At 37.8% G+C, this 23,675-nt stretch overlaps 1 protein-coding gene across 2 annotated transcripts; it reads right to left on the bottom strand.

Moving 5' to 3' along the window:
• Positions 1-3,664: 3,664 nt before the first annotated feature.
• Positions 3,665-23,613, bottom strand: CENPL (centromere protein L). 2 transcript variants are annotated; one of them, XR_013829519.1, is made up of 6 exons: positions 23,203-23,613; positions 18,602-18,778; positions 14,941-15,192; positions 9,185-9,727; positions 5,407-7,196; positions 3,665-4,850 (listed from the first exon to the last, which is right to left on the bottom strand). XR_013829519.1 is itself a non-coding variant. In XM_079930028.1 (5 exons), exons 2-5 carry the CDS (start codon positions 18,773-18,775, stop codon positions 7,125-7,127), a joined length of 1,041 nt encoding a protein of 346 aa, XP_079786154.1. In that variant the 5' UTR covers positions 18,776-18,778; positions 23,203-23,613; the 3' UTR covers positions 3,665-7,124. The 2 variants fall into 2 exon arrangements, 1 of the variants encoding a protein (XP_079786154.1); XM_079930028.1 differs by having other exon boundaries at positions 3,665-7,196.
• Between the last annotated feature and the right edge of the window lie 62 nt (positions 23,614-23,675).

Here is a 23,675-nt window from a genome sequence, read left to right as displayed (position 1 = left end):
TTTTTTTTTAACACTCCACAGTCTTCTTGCTTGCACAGTTTCTGAGGAGAAGTCAGATGTAATTCTTATCTTTGTTACTCTATAGGTAAGGTGTTTTCTTCCCTCTAGCTTCTTTCAGGATTTTTTCCTTATCTTTGACTTTCTGTAGATTGAATATTATATGCCTCAATACAGTTTTTTGTTTTTTTTGTTGTTTGTTTTTTTTATCTTGCTTGGAGTTCTCTAAGCTCCCTTGATCTGTGGTTTGGTGTCTGGCATTAATTTGAAGAAATTCTCAGTCATTATTGTTTCCAATACTTCTTCTGTTACTTTCTCTCTCCTGGTATTCTCATTGTGTGTTAACAGTTGAATCTTGAACACAGGTTAGGGGCACCAACCCTCCACACAGTCGAAAATCCATATATAATTATAGTTGGCCCTCCATACACACAATTCCTCCATATCCATGGTTCCTCTGTATCTGCAGTTCCACATCTACAGATTCAACCAAACTTGGATCACATAGTACTATAGTATTTACTATTGAAAGAAATCTGTGTATAAGTGAACCAGCATAGTTCAAACCCATGTCGTTCAGAGTCAACTGTATGTTATACCTTTTGCAGTTGTCCCACAGACCTTGGCTATTGGTTTGTTTGGGTTTCTTTCTTCAATCTTTGCTCTCTTTGCTTTTCAAGGATTCTATTGATATATTTTCTAGCTCAGAGATTCTTTCCTCAGCTGTGTCATCTACTAATAAGCCCACCAAAGGCATTCTTTTTTTTTTTCTTTTTGGCTACGTTGGGTCTTTGTTGCTGCGCACAGGTTTTCTCTAGTTGCAGCAAGCAGGGGCTACTCTTCTTTGCCGTGCGTGGGCTTCTCATTGCGGTGGCTTCTCTTATTGCAGAGCACGGGCTCTAGGGCGCGCAGGCTCAGTAGTTGTGGCGCATGGGCTTAGTTGCTCTGCAGCATGTAGGATCTTCCTGGACCAGGGATCAAACCTGTGTCCCCTGCACTGGGAGGCGGATTCTTAACCACTGAGCCACCAGGATGTCCCCAGAGGCATTCTTCATTACTGTTACAGTATTTTTTATCTTTAGCATTTCTTTTTGGTTCTTTCTTAGGATTTCCATTTCTCTGCTTACACTGCCCATCTGTTCTTGCATGGAAATACTTTATCCATTGGATCCCTTAACATATTAATCATAGTTGTTTTAAATTCCCAGTTTGATAATCCTAACATCTGCCATGTCTTGCTCTGATGCTTGCTTGATGTGTTCCTTCAAATTGGTTTTTTGGGGGGTTTTTTTGCCTTCTGATATGCCTTGTAATTTTTTTCTTGATAGCCAGACATGATGAACCAGGTAAAAAAAACTGCTGTAAATAGGCTTTTAGTAAGGGGGTAGTGAGGTATGGGGAGAAGAGAAGGGCTCTGTACTCCTATGATTAGGTCTCAGGCTTTTAGTGAGCCTATGCCTATGGACTGTGAACTTCACAAGAGTTTCTCAGTTTTTTCTCCCCACTTAGGTGGACAGAATAGCTAGAGCAGGCTAGTGTTAGATATTTCCCTTTCCCCAGGTCAGTTAGGCTCTGCATAACTAATCTCCCCTAAGGGCAGACTTTGTTAAGAAAAACCAACTGCTCTGGTATATTTCAAAATTGTTCTTTTTCCCTCCCCTCTACCAGAAGCATGAGAATTTTTCTCTGATATTTACTGTAGGAACCTGGTTGAGCTCCTGGAGGTAAATCTCACAATAATGTGAGGGCTCCCCTATGACCAGGTTCCCCTGGAGTTCTTAATTCTCAGGTTTATCCACACTGAGCCTCCAGCAATTCATCAATTGTAATTCATGTTTTCCAACCCTGGCACTGGTTCCTGCAGTGGTTTCTGCTCATGAGCCACTGCTCCTGTAAGCCATGATTCCCCATATTGGCCTGTTTGTCTCTCCAATCATGGAGGCAGCAATTTGTTCTGTGTCCTCCCCTTTCTTACAGACCCAAGAATAGTTGATTTTTCCATCTGTTGATCTCTTTACCTGTTAGGACAGAGTGGCGACTTCCAAGCTCCTTACGTGCAGAAGCCAGAAGTGAAAGGTGTGGCTTTAAGTAAAAAAAAAAAAAAAAAACATGAATCATCCCAATAGATGCAGAAAAATAATTTAACAAGATCCAACATCTATTCATAATAAAAATCTTCAGGAGAGTTCCCTGGCGGTCCAGTGGTTAGGACTCAACACTTTCACTGCCAGGGCCTGGGTTCAACCCCTGCTCAGGGAACTAAGAATCCACAAGCTGTGCGGCGAAAAAAGAAAAGAAAAACAAAACCAAAAAAAACCTTCAACTGGGCTTCCCTGGTGGCGCAGTGGTTGAGAGTCCACCTGCTGGTGCAGGGGATGTGGATCCGTGCCCTGGTCCGGGAGGATCCCACATGCCGCAGAGCGGCTGGGCCCGTGAGCCATGGCCACTGAGCCTGCGCATCCGGAGCCTGTGCTCCACAATGGGAGAGGCCACAACAGTGAGAAGCCCGCATACCGCAAAAAAAAAAAAAACCTTCAACAAATTAGGAATAGAAAAGAACATCTTTAACCTTATAAAGGACATCTATGAAAATCCTACAGCTAACAGCATATTTAATGGTGAAATATACTTTCCCACTAAGATCAAGTGCAAGATAAGACTGTACATTCTCACTACCTCTACCAGCCATTGAACTGGCAATTCTAGCCATGGCAATTTGGCAAGAAAAAGAACTAAAAGGCATCCAGATTGAAATTAAGAAGTAAAACTGTCTTTTTTCAATGGCATGAATCTTATATATAGAATATCTGACAGCATTCACTGAAAAAGCTACTAGAATAAACAAGTTCAGCAAGATCATAGGATACGAGAGCAATATACAAAATCAATTATATTTCTATACACTAGCAACAAACAATCCAAAAATGAAATTAAGGAAACAATTCCATTCTCAATAGCATAAAAAACAATTCAGAAATAAACTTAACAAAAGAAAGTGCAAAACTTGGACACTGAAAACAATAAAACATTGTTGAAGAAAATTTTGAAAGATTTAAATAAATGGAAAGATATCACACATTCATAGATTGGAAGACTTAATATCATTATGAGGGCAATACTCTCTAAATTGATCTACAGATTCAAGGCAATCACTATCAAAATCCCAGCTTTTTTACAAAGATTGACCAACTGATCCTAAAATTCTTATGAAAATGCAAAAAATCAAGAAGAGTCAAAACAATCTTGAAAAAAGGACAAAGCTGAAAGACTCACCTTCCTGATTTCAAAACACAGTACAAAGCTACAGTAAGCAAGACAGTGTGGTACTGGTGTAAGGACTGACATTTAGATCAATGAAATAGAATTGAGTCCAGAAATAAACCCAAACATCTATGGCCACTGATTTTTAAGAAAGGTAACAGACAATTCAATGGGAAAAAGACAGCCTTTTCAGTAAATGATGCTGGAACAAATGAATATCTGTATGCAAAATGATGAATCTGAATGCTTACCTCACACCATACATAAAAATTAACTCAAAATGGATTACAGATCTAAATTTAAGAGCTAAAATTATAAAATGCTTAGAAGAAAACACAGGAGTAAATCTTCAGGACCTTGAACTAAGCAATGATTTCTTAGATACAACACCCAAAGTACAAGAAACAAAAGGAAAAATTTGACAGATTGGGCTTCATCAAAATTAAAATTTGCATTTCAAAAATAAATGAGTTCATTCCGATATTTCCAATTCAAAGTTAATATTACAGAGTTTCTACTTAACTTACTTGATTTTATAATTGTATTTTTCTCTTACAATGTTAGAAATCTTGGTTTCTAACATTGTTATAGTCACATATATTTTATCCTGTTATGAAAAGTGGTAAAATAACAATACCAATATTATTAAAAATAAGATAACAATGCAATTTAAGATTCCTTTGCTGCTCTTCTTTTCCTAGGATATAGCCCACTGATGATATACAGTCAAAATACAAGGATTTAGAGATACTAAAAACGATTCTTTGTGTGATTATGGTCTGAACATAATATAGTTAGGTTCATTTGTTTTCAGTTTTTAAGGATTGCTTTTTCTTTTTGATCTAATTTTGTTTCATAATTACATAAAACACTTATATGGTTCCAAACTATAAACAAGGAACATTCAGGTGAGTCCTAACTTTCATTCCTGTCCCCTCTACACAGTTGGTTCCCATCATTCCATTAGCAATCACTTTTACTAGTTTTTGGTTTATCCTTCCATTGTTTTTGTAGGGAAATATACACACATACTCATATTCCACCCCCATTCCTTCCATAAAAGATAGCATACTATACACTCTATCCTCATCTTGCTCTTTCACATAACAATATATCCTAGAGAGAACTCCATGGCAATATTATATATCTTCCTCAAACCCTTTTATAATTACACAGTAGTAGTTCACTGTGCAGCTATACCATAATTTATTCAACCAATCCCTCTCTGATGAGCATTTGGATTGTTTTTAGTCTTGCTATTACAAATACTGTTGGAATAAATAGCCTCGTTTCTGCTTCACTTTATATTTTTGCTAGTGAATTTTGGGGATAGAATCCCAGAAGTGGGATTACTAGTCAAAGGGTAAATCACACATAATTTTGTTAGATATTGCTAACTTCTCCATGAGGTTGTACCATTTCTAACAACATTTTACCTGTTTTCCCTTTTCCACTCTTGTCCATCTACAACTCATTCTCCATCATATCTTATAAAATCTTGTAAGATACAAATTGGATCATATAACTCTTCTGCATAAAACTTCAGTGGTTCCCCATTGCATTTAGAATAAAATCCAGTCTCTTCATAGTACCTGTAAAAACTTAGATGATGTGGATTCTTCCTCTCTGTATCAGTTAGCATTAGGTTTGACTATGAGCAAGAGAACCAAAGTAACAATAGCTTAAACAAGATAGAAGTTTACATCTCTGATACATAAGTCTGGAGGAAGAACATCCCGGTTGGCACTGGAGTTCAGCTTCAAGAAGTCCTCAGGGCACAAACTCCTTCCAGGCCATGCTCTGCTGTCCCTAGGACCTGACCCTTATCCCAGTGACCTAAAAGAGCAACTAGAGTACCAGTCATTTTATGTGTTCCAAACAGCAAAATTGGAAGAAGAATAAGGGCAAGGGGTAAAGGCCTACTGTTTATTAACAAGATTTCTAGAAGCTCTACATGACACTGGCATTTTTATGCCATTGGGTCAGAACTTAGTCATATGACTGTACCTACCTATGAGAAATGCTAGAAAATGTCACCTTTATTCTGGGCAACCACACGCCCAGCCAGAAATTGGGAGACTTATCACGATGGAAGAAGTCTCTGCTGCACAGTCTTTTTTTTTAATTTAATTTTATTTATTTACTTACTATTATTTTGGCCACATGGCATGTGGGATCTTCGTTCCCTCACCAGGGATCGAACCCACGACCCTGCAATGGAAGCACAGAGTCTCAGCCACTGGACCATGAGGGAAGTCCCTGCACAATCTCTTTAGTTTCATCTCATACTACTCCACCCTTACCATGCTCCAGCCACACAGACTTCCTTTACTCTTCAAATAAGAGCTTGCTCTTGCCTATCTCAAGGCCTTTGCTCTTGCAGTTTCACCTGCCTAGCACATGCTTCCTCAGATCTTCAAACAGCTGGTTCCCTCTCATCATTCAGGACTCAGCTCAAATGTCACTTCCTCAAAGAGACCTTCTTTGACAACTGTATATAAAGTAGGCACTATCCCAGTCACCCTTTTTCATACTGCACTGCCTTATTTATAGCATTTATCTCAATCTGAAATTATTTATCTTTTGCCTTCCTCTACTAGAATATAATTCCACAAGACAAGGATCTTTTTTATCTTCACTACTATATCTCTTTTTACCCAATACAATTCTGAGTAGACAGTGGGAGCTTAATTTTAGTTGAATGAATGAATGTCTGATTCCAAAGGACAATGAATGTCCATTCCAATGGCTGATTCCAAAGCCCATGCTTTTTTCACTACTTCTGCTGTGCCTAGTATATGTGAAATAATACCCCATTCCAGAAGTTAGTCCTTGTTTTTGAATCACAGCCTATTATAGTTATTTTCTTTCCAAGAAGATTTTAAAAAACATTGTTTCTAAAGTAAAACAAAATCTTCCTCTGCTCGGTGAGTAAAAAGAAGAGTTTTAGATATAACATCTTGTGCACATCTAAGTTGTGCAATTTTGTAGTTTTCACCTGCAAAATGTAAGAGTTGGTTAAAATTAATTCACTTAATCTACAGATATTTAGCAAGCACTGTGCTAAAACAAAATTAGGGACATGAAAATTACATAATATAATTCCTGCCCTCAAAAAAGATTCACAGCTGCCTTTCAACTCTACGATTTGTATGATTCCATACAGTTGTTGAGTAACCTTTGTGCTAGAGAAAAAGCCTATGACTTCCCATTCCTGAGATATTTATTAAAGATCTGTCACCAAAACACTGATAAACACAAGGCTTCCTTTTAAAAGTGAATATTTAATTCAATACTGCAATAAGAATTAAACAGCATTAAAAACAGAAGCATATTTATTAGTGGCTTAAAAAATGTATAGTAACTTTAGTTTCCTTTGGGGAGGATTTTGATTGCTGGTTCTCTACAGCAAAATGATGCTAGGAAAATGTCTATAGAACATAGAAATTCTCTCTGACTACAAGTCTAAAATGCTTAAAATTAGGGATTAAAGGTTTTAAAGATGCAAATCAGAAATATTCAATATTAGAGGTATCTCATTTGAATCCTAAAAATTTTCACATAATAAAACATTATATATTTTTTAGAAAGATGGCCAACAAATTAATAACTCGGCATATTCTACAGACTGGCATCCCAGATGACCAGGACTATATTACACGAGCACCTGGCTGTGGTTCATCCACTACCACCTTCTTTGTTCTTCTAGATCCTTCTTGGCTTTCATCTGGGTAACTCCAAGGCACTGTGAGGAAAACAGATGTACAGATGCCCATTTCTCCTGCAGTCCCCCTCAGCATAGCAATTAGGCAGATAGTCAATGAGAAAAAGGTATATAATCCATAACTTATAGTCCCCACAAGGCCTCACTCAATTTGAAAAATTGCCAGTTCTGTCAAATATGCCAACACTCCAATAAGGTATTTATGACACAAAATCTGAAAAAAAAAAAAAAAGACATTTAAAATTAAAATACAATTACTTATAGCAAAGCAGTTTGATATTTGATAAATATTCCAGGCTTATTTTAAATTCCATATCTACAAGCTAAGCTATGAATATAAACCCAAACCATTGCTGTTCTAAGTCAAATAGACTTTACTTAATAAAGATGACTGACTTTAATAAATTTACAACTATTAGTCAATGGTGCTTAGATGGAATTAGACTAGGGTTCTTATTTATCCTGGCTTCCATGGGTAAGATATCTGCCTAAAGAGAAAGAGGAAGGAGTATCTACGAACCCCTTAGACTTATATGCAAATTGAGTATCTACATTTTCTAGAAAGAGTTCCATACCTTCCTTCTTCTCAAAGGGATACATGATGCCAAAGTGTCTTGTAGAAACTAAGCAGAGGCAGAAACCTGGTTAATACATTAATTTCAAACTTTTGAGAGGCAGTACAGTGTTGCAGTTAAAAGCATAAGCTTTTGAGTCAGATGACTGGGTTTAAATTCCAACTCCACTTATTAGCTGTGTGATCTTGAAGGAGCCTACTTATCCTCTGTGCCACAATTTCCTCTTTACAACCTATGCAAATAGGTTGTTGTGAAAACTAAATGGGACAATATGTGTAAATGGTTAATAATGCTTGGCACAGTTAGTGCTTGATAAATGTTAGCTTCATCATGGCATTATTTGAACCTAGGAGCCACAGTTACTGTCTTAGATCCTTACGAGAGGCCCTTAGAATAGGCCAGATAAAACAGGGCCACCCTTACATTCATAGATGGATAAGAACAATTATATAAAATAGTTTTAAAATGTAGTTTATTAATAGAATGTGAGAATATGGAAATAAAATTTTAAAATATAAGGACTTCATGAAATTGAATTGAGGTGCTAAAATGTAAATTTATTTCTTTATAATGTCAAAGTAAGATGGAATAGTATATAATATTTCAAATTTATTACTGTGAACCATAGTAAGAAATAAATTTAACATCATGACCCAGTACAAGCAAATGTATATCCTTAGTATATGTTATATATTCTCATTTTTATATTTTCCACTCTATTTTTCTTTTGTTTTTTAAAGCTGGTTTCTTCTCGTCAAATTACTTCCTAACCTACTGCTGCATTGTGACCTCCAGTCTGAAAAGCATTAAGTAGTGCTTATAAGATAGAGTATGAACTTCTTGGAACCTAAGAGATTAAGTGTTTAAATCTTGACTCTTCCTCTTACTAAGCTATCTTGCATGTGTCACTTAAACCTATCTTGGCTTCAGCTTCCTTGTTTTAAAAATAAAATAAATGTAGATAGAAACACCTAACTATAGGGTTGCTCTAAAGATTAGAGTTAAAGTATGTTAAACTCCTAGCACAGTGACAAGACCAATATTCACGAGTGTTTATTGTGGCTGTATTTTAATATATTTTAAATATATTAATATAATACACTTAAATATATTTAGGTGCCTACTCTCAGTTTTTTTCTTTTTTTTTTTTCTCAGTTTATTTCTGATACATTCTCTAATAAGGCCTTCATATACACTAAAACAATGTCTCTATTATTTCTTTCCCAGTAGGGATAGAAAAGCCTAAAATATAAAGATGATATTTTAGTTCTGTGTTTCTACTATAAGTTTCTTATCTAACACACAAAATCCTGTTACTCTGATAATTATTTAAAAATTGACAAGAAAATTCTGAAAATTTCAAAGTTACTACAGAATAAGTCATATTATTACCAAAGTCTATGGGCACACAGTGTATGGTAAGTATCCTTCCACTATAAAGCTGCATATAGAAGACTTAAGACTTTTTAGTAAACCATTTATAAAGCATAAAATAAAATCTCTCTACTGTCATCAATTGGCAGACATCCCAAAGTGTTTCGTCAATGTGGAAAATACAATTGCCATACATTTTGAAAACTATGCAACAATAAGGAAAAATTACTTAACTAGATTTGCTCCAACTAACCTTTATTTTTCCATCAGTATGTGCTGAAGCTACAGATGTTGAAACACGAACCAATCTTGTGGCTGATAAATGAATTTTGAAATGTCTATGGAAATGTGAATACAGGCAGTCCATGAATAAGTCAACTTCCTCCTGGGTAACTTCTCCAGGTGTTTTGTGAACACTGTCCCACAAAGCTTTTGCATCTTCTGGATGTATGGCATAAGAAATATCCAGACTTTGAGGGCTACAGGGTACAGACCAAAGAAATTCAGTAGTAGCCATATAATGGTCCATTTTGCATGCAGTCCACATAGCAGCCATCCAAGAAAGATTAAACGCATTGATTGCTAAGGGACGGAAATAACAGTCAAAAGTTTTCTGAAACCAGGTTCCAATTATGGCTGTATTAGTCTCTGCACCATTTGCAAGGAATAAGGGTAGACAGGTGAAATCTTCTGAAACAGTCTCCAGAAGACTGTCTCCAAATATACAGCAGAACCAACCAGTCCACAACACTTTACCTTCTCTGTGCTCAGATGGCAATTGAGATTTTGACAGAATCTATGAAGAAAAATCAAACGGGTTCATTAAATTCGAAAGTACATCTACTCCTAAAGTGCATCTTCTCAGCATTAATTAGTACATTTAAAAATAAGAAGATATGTAGTATTACCTGCCAAAAACCACAGAGGTAATAGTCTCCCTGATCATTATTAGGGTGTATCAAGTTAACTGACCTTTCTCCTAATACTCTTTATTAGGACAGACATGGTATATGGCAAGACCTTGGTGCAACCAAAATGCAAAAAGGGGTGCCAATATGGTATAACCAGGTACAGTACCCTGAAAAAAAAAAGTCTCAAAATCTCAACTTTAACTTCGTCTTCCAATGCAGGGGGTGCAGGTTTGATCCCTGGTCAGGGAGCTAAGATCCCACATGCCTCCTGGCCAAAAAACCCAAAACATAAAACAAATTCAACAAAGACTTTAAAAAACTGGAAAACAAAAATCTCAACTTTAGAAGGGGACTTCCCTGGTGGCGCAGTGGTTAAGAATCTGCCTGCCAACGCAGGGAACATGGGTTCGAGCGCTGATCCGGGAAGATCCCACATGGTATGGAACAACTAAGCCCATGCGCCAAAACTACTGAGCCTGCACTCTAGAGCCCACAAGCCACAACTACTGAAGCCCGTGCGCCTAGAGCCAGAGCTCTGCAACAAGAGAAGCCACTGCAATGCGAAGCCTGTGCACCGCAACGAAGGGTAGCCCCCGCTCACCAAAACTAGAGAAAGCCCACGCGCAGCAACAAAGACCCAACGCAGCGAAAAATAAATAAATAATTTTTTAAAAAAAACTTTAGAAGGGACTGTAAAAGGTCACCGAATCCAATGTGCTTGAATTATTCCACTGAGGAAGACGTCACTATTTCCTAAGGGAGCTCTGTCTATCCACTTAAAATGTTCTTTCATATGTTAGGCCCTACAGTTTCCAACCACTGGTCCTACTTTCTTCCTTACGTGCATGTAGATGAAATCTAATCTAATCTCTCTTCTACATAAAAAGCCCTTCAAATATTTGATTATCCTTATCATATATACTGCTACGGTCAACATCTCCAGTTTCTTCAACCATTCCTTCTATGACATACATTCAAGTGCTCACACTATCTGGACACTCTTCTCTGAAATTCTTTGGCAAAGGAGTCATTCATAAGTGAACATAATTACTTCAAAAAGGTCTGATTACAGGACTGTCACCACCTTTAACCTAGATTATACTCCTACTAATATAATCTTAACAGTAGTTTTCTGGTTTAGTTGACAGCTTTACATAAATTAACCCTACATACTCATTTTTGCTATTAATAGGTAAATCCCCCCCAACTTACAATGAGGCAGTAAACTTATTCCTATTAAAATATTAATCTCTTTCAATTTGGCCCACTGTGTCAATCCATTCAGATCTTTTAGAATCTTGATTATATTTTCTAGCAGATTGACTAACCCCTCAAACTTTAAATTTGTAAATTATATAACAAACATACCTTCCAGATATTAATAGAAGTTTTAATTAAAGTTTGACCAGGACAAGGTGAAGATCACAGCCCTATATTATATCCCTTTAGAGATGATCATTTGAACAATTATTTTTGCCATTTTTCTCCTTGTTCAAGAAGTTATGAGACTTTCAAATACCTTAAAGCCAGATGTATTATGTCTATCACGTTTTTATAACCTATAAGTCCTGTAACCCTGGCAAGAAATGAGATTTAATTAGAAAACTATTAGGACACTATACTAGGAATTCAAGAGGTTATTTCTATTCCTCACAAGAATATTTGCTTGCCTGATGACATGCAAACCATGTAACTTCTTTGGGCATCAACTGCTTCAACTTGACAGAGACTGCTAATTATCTACCCAGTATCTATTTTTCCTTCCACAGTAAAACAGTGCTTTCACTTGAGGTGGCAAAGTACCCACTAAAACTTTTTTCTAGTCTTCCTTCCATCTGGGATATAAAGAGAAGTATCTGTTGGGTGTCAGCAAGTCTCGTTAAAGGTTTACTCAGCGGCAGGCATCCGGTCTGACTTTCCCATCTTCCTCCTACTACTTGCCTTGAACTTACATATAGTATTTAGAGCTCCAGGAGCCAATTTAGATTATAGTGTGACCACAGGAGGGAAGCCATGCACCAAGGATGATAGAGAGGACAGAAGGAGCTTATATTATTAATAATTTCATGAAGCATTTACCAGCCTGGAAAAGCTTACCTCTGGACACTTTTTTGGAAGACAAGTAAACCTCTATTGTCACTGTTATTTAGACTTTCTGTTATATGCAGCTGAACCTAATCCCAGTAATCCTGAGATCCTTGCCAATACTATGATCTATACCAGGGGTCAGCAAACCTTTTCTGCAGAAGGCCAGATAGTAAATATTTTAGGCTTTGCAAGCCATGTAGTCTCTGTAGCAACTACAACTCTGCTGTTGTAATACAAAAACAGCCATAGACAATATGTAAACAAATGAAAGGGGCTCTATTCCAAAAAAACGTTGTTTACAAAGCCAAGCAGCAGGCCATAGTTTGCTAACCCCTGATCTATACAACTAAACAAAATTTCAACTGTGTCAGCATTTAACTTATCAATGACTAAAATGAGTTAATTTAGCAGAAACAGAAGGAACAGGCATAAATAATAAAATAAATCTGGTTTCTTAATAAAAGGACAGTCATATTACTTTTATATACTACATATAGTAAGGAATGTAAAATGTTACATTTCTGAGAGTAACTTGGTATGATATATCACAATATGTAACAATGTTACTTCTTTGCTAAAATTCTACTTCTAGGATTTTAATCCCACTAAAAACCATAGAATTAAACAGATAAATTTACAAAAACGTAAAATTTACATTTACATTTAGTTACTCAAAACGACATGAGTAACTATCTACAGCACTGATTATTAGTAAAAAAAAAAAAAAAGCCATAATGCACAAGTATGGGCAATATGATCACAATTTTAACAGATACAGACAGCCAAATAGATATATCTAGATTCATGATGGAGTCTGTAATTTTCTTATAATGTCTTTGTCTAGTTTTGGTATTAGGGTAATACTGGGCTCATAGGATGAATTAGGAAGTATTCCCTCTGCTTCTATCTCTGAAAGAAATTGTAGAGAATTGGTGTAATTTCCTCCCTAAACGTTTGGTGGAATTCACTAGTGAACCCATCTGGATCTGTTGCTTTCTGTTTTGGAAGGTTATTAATTATTGATTCAATTTCTCTAATAGGACTAGGCCTATTCAGATTGTCTACTGACAAATAGATGTATACCAAAATGTTAAACTGTGGTTTTTAACTTTCTTTGTTTTTTTGTTTGTTTTTTTTAACCTTTAAAATATTTATTTATTGGAAAGGTAGTAGTCTCATATAGTACAAAATTCAAATAGAAATGTACACTCTGAAAAGTTAGTCTATCAGCTACCTCTGTCTACCCGCCTCCCCCAACTCAGTTCTTGCCCCCAGAGCCCAGTTACCATTGTTTCGTGTATCTTTCTGGAGCTGCTCAATGCATATGCACAATGCATAGCTTTTTATTTCTGTTTTTAAGAAAATGTACAACAAAATCTTCTGTTACATGCAGAGTTTAAGTGTTTTTGCAAATACATGTATTATTTTTTCTTCTTTTATGGCCCCTGGCTAAAACGTCTTGTTCAGGAAAGCCGTTCATATTCCAAGATTGAAAACAATTTTCCTATATTTACTTCTAATACTTTTCTATTTGGGTTTTAAATTGACATCTTTAAACCAACTGGGTTTTTATATTTGAACAGAGTCTGATATAGGTGGGGATCGAATTTTATTTTCTTTGAAGTATGGCTAATGAATTGCTTCAATACCATTTAATCCAGCCTTTCCAATGGATCCATATCATTTAATACCCAGGTCCCAAATCTCCAGCATCAGTAACAACCACCGAGGATAGTTTCATCCCACAAGTCCCACTCCTGGGTGCTATGTTTGCCAGGATGCTTCTTCTCTCTACTGGACCTTCTTCCCTCCTTCATGGTGTTCCAATCATGGGTGCTCTTTCTGTACTTGGACTTCTCTGTGCTTCCTGGCGCCACTTTGGCCTTCCTCCTGTTCTCTTTGTGGGAATCTTCATCCTCTTCATCCCTGTGGTGCGTCCTCTTCCACGATACCTGCTTCTCATCGCCATGTCCTCCTCCTCCCTGGACCTTCCCGTCCAGCCTCCGTCTTGATCTCCTGCCTGATGGACACTGGTGTGGTCCTCTGAGAAGCAGCTGGCCTCTTCTCTGTGTTGTGCTGTGTGGGGGCCAGTGGCCATTCCTTGCACAGGTGGGCTTGGAAACCACCGGTTATTGAAGAAATGGTCATGTTTTTTCTGACAGTGATTTACAGGTTCCAGTCTTTGTCGGAAGTGATGAATATTGGACAGTGTGGGTTAAGTGGCTTTCCACTGTTTTCGGCCTTTCGTAGGAACTGGGGGACTTGTGGGGCCTCCTGAAGGGGAATCTCTGCTCCAGCATTGGAGGTCTGGGTGCAGTGTGGTCCTTTTCTCTGTACACAGAGTCTTCTGTCCCCTTTCTAAAGCAAACCTCTGGTTGTAATCCTCTGGTTCTTTGCTTTCTAATATAATCCTGAAGTTCATGTTGAAAAGAGTCATAAGTCTTAGAATTTTCCATTATACTGACTATGGATGAAACTCTGGAGTCATCACCATGCACTAGTTTACTGAGAGAAATTTCCACAAACAGATGGAGCCTCACTTCCTCAAGCCTACAAGTCTTTGGGGTTGTGTAAGTAGAAGATCTGTGGGCCCACAAAGAGCAGAGGTTCGCCTGCCAAGAACCTCAAAAGGAAAGAAGGAAGGAAGAAAGGAAGGAAGGGAGGAAAGAAGGAAGGAAGGAAAGAAGGAAGGAGCCCTAGATAGGGGTAGGTTTTACTCAGCTCCAGGAGAAGAATCCCAACTTCTTTGCAGCTCAAACTTCTCCCTTTCTTTGTACTTTTATGTATTTTCTAAGTTTTCTAAAATAAACATAATTATATTGTAAAAGGAAAAAAACTTTTTTTAAGTTGGTCATATCTAATTACTATAATTTGGTCAAACAAGACATAAAATAGGTTATAAATCACAAGCTTAAGAATTTTAAAAACAGTAAGAAAACATCACAATTTCTAAACCAAGACAACGCACATTCTTTTCTCCTAGGAAGCAAGTACTGCTTATATGATATACCTGGACAAGAAATGCTTCAGGGTCTCTCTGTGTTCCTTTCATTCCCAGGAGAGTAGAGAAAATCACTTTGATGTTGAAGTCGTCTCCCACTTCCACAGCAAGTCCTTTTTGCTTTTCAGCAGCAATAAATGCATTCAGAAGTTTAGAATACTCTTTGAAATTAGTATAGGAGAATTTATATAAGGGAGTTAAACTATATAAAGTCCATTGTTTATGCAGAAGGAATGCAAACTTTTGAGGATCAACATCTTCCTAAAAAAAATCAAGACAAAGGAAGTTTAAGAATTAGGAAACATGAGTAACTAAGAACTTAATCACAGTATCTTAAATATTTAAAACAAAGCCATTACTGGGTACCTGATCTTTGCATCTGCTGTAATTTCCCTTTGGAATGTTCTTCCCAGGGTGTTCACATGGCATGTTCCTTTCCTTCATTCAGGTCTCTGCCCAAATGTCACTCAAGAGGCCACCCTATCTAAAGTAGCACCTGCACCCATTCCAGCTTTGTCACTCTATATCTCAACATGCTTTATTTTTTTCACAGCACTTATTACTACCTGACATTAGGTACTTGCCTGATTTTTACTGTCTTCACTACTAGAGTATGAGTTTGATGAGAACAGGAATTTTGCCTACTTTATTCACTACTGTATCTCTAGCACCTAGAACAATGTCATCTAGAACAGCTGTTTAATAAATATTTATTGGATGAACAGTTACATACTTTTAGAAACTTCAAATTATAGAGTTTAAAAATAGTCACCACTGGAGCATCTAATTTCATTGGTTTTAATTAAGTAATTTCTAAAATTGTTTGGCAGTAAATTCACTCCATCACTCTAATTCAGTAGATTAAATAAAAAGATACATGGGAGTATTGTGGCTAGGCTCTATTGGAATCACAGGGACCACTAAAAACAAAACACTTCATTTGTATTGGCACTATGGCAGTACTGAGGGTCTTCACATACACCCCCACATAAGCTCCTAGTTTTATCCTGAATTGAACTTTTCTACAGAATCCATACTTCCACAGTCCCAAATATCTTTTGGAACTTTCACCACAGTTGTCCACTTGACAAAAATATTTGTTCTGACTAGAGTACTCATGGAAAAGTTGTAAACTTTTTTTATTACTATCAAAAGATTTGGGGGGAAAAAAAGGGGGGGCCAATGGTTAGGACTTGGCGCTTTCACTGCCAGTGCCCAGGTTCAGTCCCTGGTTGGGAACTAAGATCCCTTAGGACGTGTGGTACGGCCAAGAAAAAAAAGATCTGGCAAAATTATTTGTATCATAGAGAAAGGAAACACTGAACTGGACATTTCAGTCTTTTTTTTTTTTTTTTTTTTTACTGTTGCAATGTTTGTTTTTTTATTTTTCCAGTCTTTAATTTATATACAATCTCTGTTTTCTGGTTAAGAACCATAACTTTCATTACCAGGACTAGTAATTTTTCTTTTTTTTTTTAAATTATTTATTTTATTTACATTTTATTTTCAGCTGTGTTGGGTCTTTGTTGCTGCACGTGGGCTTTCTCTAGTTGGGGTGAGTGGGGGCTACTCTTCGTTGTGGTGTGCGGGCTTCCCATTGCGGTGGCTTCTCTTGTTGCTGAGCGCAGGCTCTAGGCGTATGGGCTTCAGTAGTTGTGGCTCGCAGGCTCTAGAGCTCAGGCTCCATAGTTGTGGCGCACGGGCTTAGTTGCTCCGCGGCATGTGGGATCTTCCCGGACCAGGGCTTGAACCCGTGTCCCCTGCATTGGCAGGCGGATTCTTAACCACTGCACCACGAGGGAAGCCCTAGTAATTTTTCTTTAAAGAAGTTTTCACAAAAAAGCAAAACTTTTCTCATACGCCAAAAGATACTAGACCCACAACACAGACAAGAAAAAGTTAAAAGGAAGGTGTAGGTGACTGATCAGCCAGGTTCCTTGCTAAGTGACTCAAAAGCATCCATCAAACTTGTATTGACGGCACTTCCCTAGTGGTGCAATGGTTAAGAATCCACCTGCCAATGCAGGGGACACAGGTTCAAGCCCTGGTCTGGGAAGATCCCACTTGCCGTGAAGCAACTAATCCCGTGCACCACAACTACTGAGCCTGTGCTCTAGAGCCCTCGAGCCACAACTACTGAAGCCCGAGTGCCTAGAGCCCTGGAGCCACAACTACTGAAGCCCATGCGCCTAGAGCCCGTGCTCCGCAAAAGGAAGAGTAGTCCCCGCTCTCTGCAACTAGAGAAAGCCCTCGCACAACAACAAAGACCCAACGCTGCCATAAATAAATAATTAAATAAATTTATAAAACAACAAAAAAACTTGTATTAACTGGGGCTTTATTTCATAGTTCAGTAAAATTACAAATTACTAATGTTAATACACAGGGTTTTTTTATGAATGATCAAAACAGAGCATGTTGCCACCAGACAAATCCAAAACAATATAAACATGAAAATAATTTAGTAAGTAATTAGAAAAATTTTTAAAACAGGAATTCATGAATCTGTACTGATAAATAGATAAATAAATGGAATAGAAATGAGAAGGGCCTAAAATAGAATGCCAAAGGCTGGTTGGTAAATATGGAGCAAATAGAGATGGAAAATTATTATTTTTCAACCATCACCATAAAGATGGGATTAGGCAAAAAGTATCAATGGATGAAGGATGTTAAGTGTGAGGCAAAATTTTGATGAGGCACAGGACATTTGCATTATCTTAAAGTGTCTCCCCACAGACCGCTTATTAGTTGCAGGGGGGAATAAAGCAGTAATTATTGGGCAACACATTGACAAGATGATCAAAATTAACATCACCTATGTGCTACCAGATGTTATTTCCCAAAAGGATACAACACGACCTATACAGTATTCCAGCCAGCAATACATAATTTCAATCTAATCTTGAGAAAACATCAGACAAATACAAAATGAGGAATATTCTATTTAAAAAGGGAAGAGGAGGAAACATATTCTTCAAAAATGTCAATGTTATAAAAGACAAAGAAATATTGTGGAAACGTCCCAAATTAAAGGAGGTTAAGGACGGAACTAGAGGATGTCATACTAAATGAAGTCAGAGAAAGAGAAATACGATATCCCTTATATGCGCAATCTAAAAAGAAATGATACAAATGAACCTATTTACAAAACAGAAACAGACTCACAGACTTAAGAGAAGGAACTTATGGTTACCAGGGAGGAAGGGATAGTTAGGGAGTTTGGGATCGACATGTACACACTGCTATATTTAAAATGGATAACCAACAAGGACCTACTGTATAGCACAGGGAACTCTGCTCAATGTTATGTGGCAGCCTGAAACAATCACAACATTGTTAATCGGCTATACTCCAATATAAAATAAAAAGTTAAAAAAAAATCAACCAAAAAAACAAAAACTTTGTCACCATTGGAGAATGCTAAGAAAGCAACCCCTAGCATTATTTTGAAAACTAGGAAATAAAGAGAAAGAATTAAAAAAAAAAAGAGGTTAAAAAACATATGGTACTGATAGTGTGAATAATTGTTATAGCTGTTTCTCATTTATTTTATTACCACAGGGAGTAATAATATACTAAAAATACTATAAATAGTAACAACAATTGAAATGTTTCATTCACAGGCATTCTCAATTATTAGTAACACAAAGGAACACAAAGAGCATACCTGAAGTTGTGAACACTGGGGAATTTTCCTTCGAGGTGGAGTCGGGATAAATGAAGTCTGCTTCCTGACTGATTCTAATCGTTTTTGCAGAGGGGTGGCACCTATAAAGTAATCTTTAAGCCTTGAGGATGCACACTGTCTAGGAGTCGATTCTGGTGCATCATAAGAATCCATGGTCTACATGAAAAGAAATAAAACCAGAATTCTAAATAGTAAAAAGTTAATTCATGCTCATAGTTTCACTGATTCCTCTATCTACTATAAAGGAATTCTTTCTCTCTCCCTCCTACTCCCTGCCCTATTTTGACTTTTTAATCAAATCCTATATTTCTCATTGGCTATAGGCTATTTTTATGAACATCTTACAGATAGCCCAAACACAGTTATGTTCAAAACTAAATTCAGCTCCTTCTGTCCTCCTTCCAAAAGCTAGCTGGTCCATTTTCAAATTCCTGTCAATTTTCTAAGTTAATTTAAACGTATTTAAGTAGTCTCCCACTTTCATTTTTTAACATACAATCATTAAGCACATTCTTTTGAATTTTTCCTTCCTCAGTTTCTCCATCCATTCCCAAAGCTACTTCCTTAGCCAGGTCTTATTACCACAACTAAACGTTCCGTATCTGAGGGTAATCCATTTTTCAGAAATGGTACTTTATTATTAGTCACCTGTGCAAAAAACTTTTCAGTGATGAGATAAATTCTACTCTTCTACTGGGCATTCACAACTCATAATTCAGCTTGTCCTTATCCTACTTATCCTAGACATAAACACATCCTTGTCTTCATGTGTTTGCTTATCATATTCCCTACCTCAAGTGTTCTTTTTCCATTCCACCTCCATTAAAACCATGTGTGAATTTGATCCCTTTTCAAATAGTAGGGTTTTGTTAACCTTTTTCCCCCCAGAATACCCATGTTGCACACTTCTGTCTGTGTCTGTATCAGTGGCTCATTCTGGGAAGGTGTGTGTGTGTGTGTGTGTGTGTGTGTGTGTGTGTGTGTGTGTGTGTGTGTGTGTACGTACAGAATGAGATCCTCAGGGGTAAATATTCTGAAAAAGCCCAAAAGCCCTCTAAATGAGTCTAACAAAATCCCTCGAGAATATTCTACAAAATCTTTGGAGATTAATAATACACCAGCCCACACAGCTCTCTTCAATCACCTAGTCTCTACCACTCATTTTGGCCCGAATTCATCTACTTGTACTATTTTTTTGGTGTGCATTTCTTCTCTTCCCAGAAAAACTACTTTGACTGAAATCATGCTCTTTGTATTTCTCTTGTATAATTACCCTAGTATAATACTGAATGCTGTTTAATTGTTAAGCAAGTATTGGTTTAATTGAACAGAAGTATTTCATGGAACTCCAAAATTGAAAGGAATTATGATTTAAAAGTTATAAAAATTACTCCCAAGAAGTGGCACAGTTATCCTTTCAAAAATTTTTTTCAGGGCTTCCCTGGTGGCGCAGTGGTTGAGAATCTGCCTGCCAATGCACGGGACACGGGTTCTAACCCTGGTCTGGGAAGATCCCACATGCCACGGAGCAACTGGGCCCGTGAGCCACAACTACTGAGCCTGCGCGTCTGGAGCCCGTGCTGAGCAACAAGAGAGGCCGCGATAGTGAGAGGCCCGCGCACCGCGATGAAGAGTGGCCCCCGCTTGCCACAACTGGAGAAAGCCCTCGCACAGAAACGGAGACCCAACACAGCCATAATAAATTAATTAAAAAAAAATTTTTTCACAAGTGAAGAGCTTTATTTATCATTATATTTAAATTTATATATATATATATATATATATATTTATTTATTTATTTATTTAGTGAGAGGCCTCTCACTATCGCGCCCTCTCTTGTTGCTCAGCACGGGCTCCAGACGCGCAGGCTCAGTAGTTGTGGCTCACGGGCCCAGTTGCTCCGCGGCATGTGGGATCTTCCCAGACCAGGGCTCGAACCCGTGTCCCGTGCATTGGCAGGCAGATTCTCAACCACTGCGCCACCAGGGAAACCCTATATTTAAATTTCATCATGTCAAAGTATGACACACTCTATACCTTGCACAAAACTCCATAAATTAAATATATAGTTCTCAAAACTCAGATAATGCCCAGAGAAAGATCATATACCATACAACTTAAATAGCAGCTACTCTAAAGCAGTCTGCCTTTAAATGCATACAGAATTGTGTATTCAAAATGGAATTTTAATCAGTCCCATCTACATTGAATGTTTCTTTCAAATCTGTTATTTGGAATAATTGCTAACATTTATTGAGTATTCATCATGTGCCAGGTAACTTTCTAAGCCCTTTAACAAATATTGTCTCATTTAATCCTCAAACAACTGTATGAGGTCGGTTATTATATTCCCAGTTGACAGATAGGAAGATAAAGAAATTAAATAACTTGCCAAAGTCATACAGCTAAAAATGCCAGAGCCAGAATTTGAACCGAGACAGTCTAACACCAAAGTGGGTGCTCTTACCTCCTTCTTGCACACTGCCTTTCAATAGGGATCAATTTCAAGGCAAAATAAGCCCTACTAAGTTTGACTACTTAAAAGAGAAATTCTATGAATTCCAAAAGGATTTTAAAGTCTATCTAGGTGAGAGAAAGACTACTAGCTCTGAAAGGACTGGTATTGAGAAAACATTTCCCTTGAGTAATTTAATACTGCAGTAATGTGAAATAGCCCAATCCATGCATTAAAGATTAGAAAATGGTTTATACCTATTTTACTTTCTCACTCCATACTCAATAATGTGCAATTTTGCCCTGCCAGATAATTAAGAGGTTAAAAATATAGCTTGACTTAATATTTTACTGCCTCAATATTCTTCCTTCCAACTGTAAGGAAAAAGGTCCTCTTACTTGCTTTCTAAAGCCAATCCATCAACCAATATTCTTGATCTCCATGTCCCTTTACATTTCCCTTGGGCACCATCTCCCATGTTTATTTCAAACCTCTATCATCTCTAATCTCTACTTCACAGGATACTTTTCTTCCACTGCCATGCATATTCTTGTATTCCTAACACTAAAAACGTTTTGTTTAAATCCTACTCGTCTCATTCGTTTTGAGACCAATTTCCTGGAAATATGGTATACAACTATTGCCTTCACTTACTAATAAATATTTTTTTGGAAATCTTCAGCAACCTCTCTTATGAATCCATCACTATAAAGACATGGCACTTTTGAAGATTACCAATAATATTTTTGTGAAAACCATGGCCAAATACTTGATTCATCAAGTTTGCTCATCCTTAGTCCTCTAAACTTTGTTACCTTGCTTTTTTTCAGACACTCAATTATTTCTCCTCCTTGTTTCTTATGGTTCCTTCTGATTCATTTGCTGATTCCTATCCTTCCTCCAGTCCCAACAGTGCGTGTCTCCCCAGACTCTGAAATCACTCATTCTCCATATAACATTCATTCTACATATGACTCCTAAATCTCTATTTTCAGACCTTTGCACCTGCATTTCCAATTTCCTGTAAAACATTAAACTTTTTTGTACTCAAACTCATTAAGTTCAAAGCTAAACATTATTTTACAATCAATCTTTCCTTTCCAACTACCCTGTTTCTCAATAATAATTCCACTCTTCCTTCTCATTTTCCTTCCTGCCCCTTAAAATACTCCTTAGTCATCTTTTACTCTTCCCTCAACTTCACGTTTACATCCGAATTAGCATCAAATTCTGACATATTTCTTAAAAGCATACATACTAGCCCTCTCAGATTTGGCCTTCACTTGCATTCTTAATTATAGCCACTTCTCTTATTCCAGTCTTAACCCCTTTCCCCAAATCCATGACTAGTTTCTCCACAGACACCACTTTTATCTTGTCATTACCTTGCTTGAGATCCCATAACAATTCCCACACATCTTCTAAATAAATGAAGCCAAAACTTCTCTGCCTGGGTTTCAAGGCACGAGATCATATTATCTGATCCTATCCAGGTTCATTTTCTACTACTTCAGTTCTTACCCCAAGATCCATGGACAAAGGGTCTTTCCTAAATCTAAAAGCCCTCTAAGGTTGGATGCAAAATGGTGTATGCGTGTGTATTTGGTGGGAGAAGGGGGTGAAGAAAGGTCCAGGAGATGATTCTTTAAACGGTTAAGAGCCACTGCCCTACACCCAAACATGCCCCCTTGCCCTAGGCTGCTCATCACCCTCCTGCTCTTCATGCCTGTCATGTTTGCCTCTGCTCCCAGACTTCTTTATTCAACCTATTGCCAATTAAGACTACTTCTCTACACCCATTTGTCTGGCCAAATCCAATCTACCCTTCAAGTTTCATCTCCTCAGGAGAAGCTTCCAAGTATCCACAGAGCTAGCTCTCCGGCCAATTCCTCTTGCACTTGCAGTTCAGAACACACAATTACAACTCAGTTGTTTTTCTTGTGCTAAGTCCGTGAAGGAAGGGACCCCGACTTAAATCACTTTTGTACATCGTCACCTAACGCCAATGCTAAGCAGGTCGTGTGAAACACATCTGAACCCCCAAGTATTGTAAAGATAACGACCACACAACAGGGCAAAACACAAAGTTTACTGCCACGCCTGGACCAATAACAAAGAATCTTACCAATAAAATGCCGTGATGACGCTGTCAACCATTCCCTTCACGAATCATTCTTCAAGTCTGGATCCAAAACTACGTCGAAACTGAAATCCCCTGAAGTAAAACAGCCGCCAAAATGACAGCGAAAGGTTAAGTCCGGAGGAAACCCTGGCGCTCCCAAATGCCCTCTCGCTCCACCACAGCTGGGTTCACGACGGACGCAAACGGGCCCAGTAAGGAGACCTCCGCTCCCGCAGGCGCCAGCCGAGCCCGACACTTCACGCCGGGAAGGACATTTCCGCTGACTCAGCCACCCAGCTCCGCGACCCTCGCTCCTGTGGAGTCTGCTTCAGCCCACGGAGGGAAAGGGCAAGGGACAGTGTGTCCCAACGCGCCCCTCTCCACCTGAGGCCTCAGGGGCCAACGCCGGCTCCAAAAATCCCGCCGTTGAGAAGCAGCAACTTTGCGTTCAGCCGCCTCCTCAGTTTAAAATCGTT

The sequence above is a fragment of the Stenella coeruleoalba genome (assembly GCF_951394435.1).
Source record: "Stenella coeruleoalba genome assembly, chromosome: 1".
Taxonomy (NCBI): domain Eukaryota; kingdom Metazoa; phylum Chordata; class Mammalia; order Artiodactyla; family Delphinidae; genus Stenella; species Stenella coeruleoalba.
The sequence above is the reverse complement of the archived record's forward strand: the minus strand, read 5'-3'. Positions and strand labels throughout refer to the sequence as shown.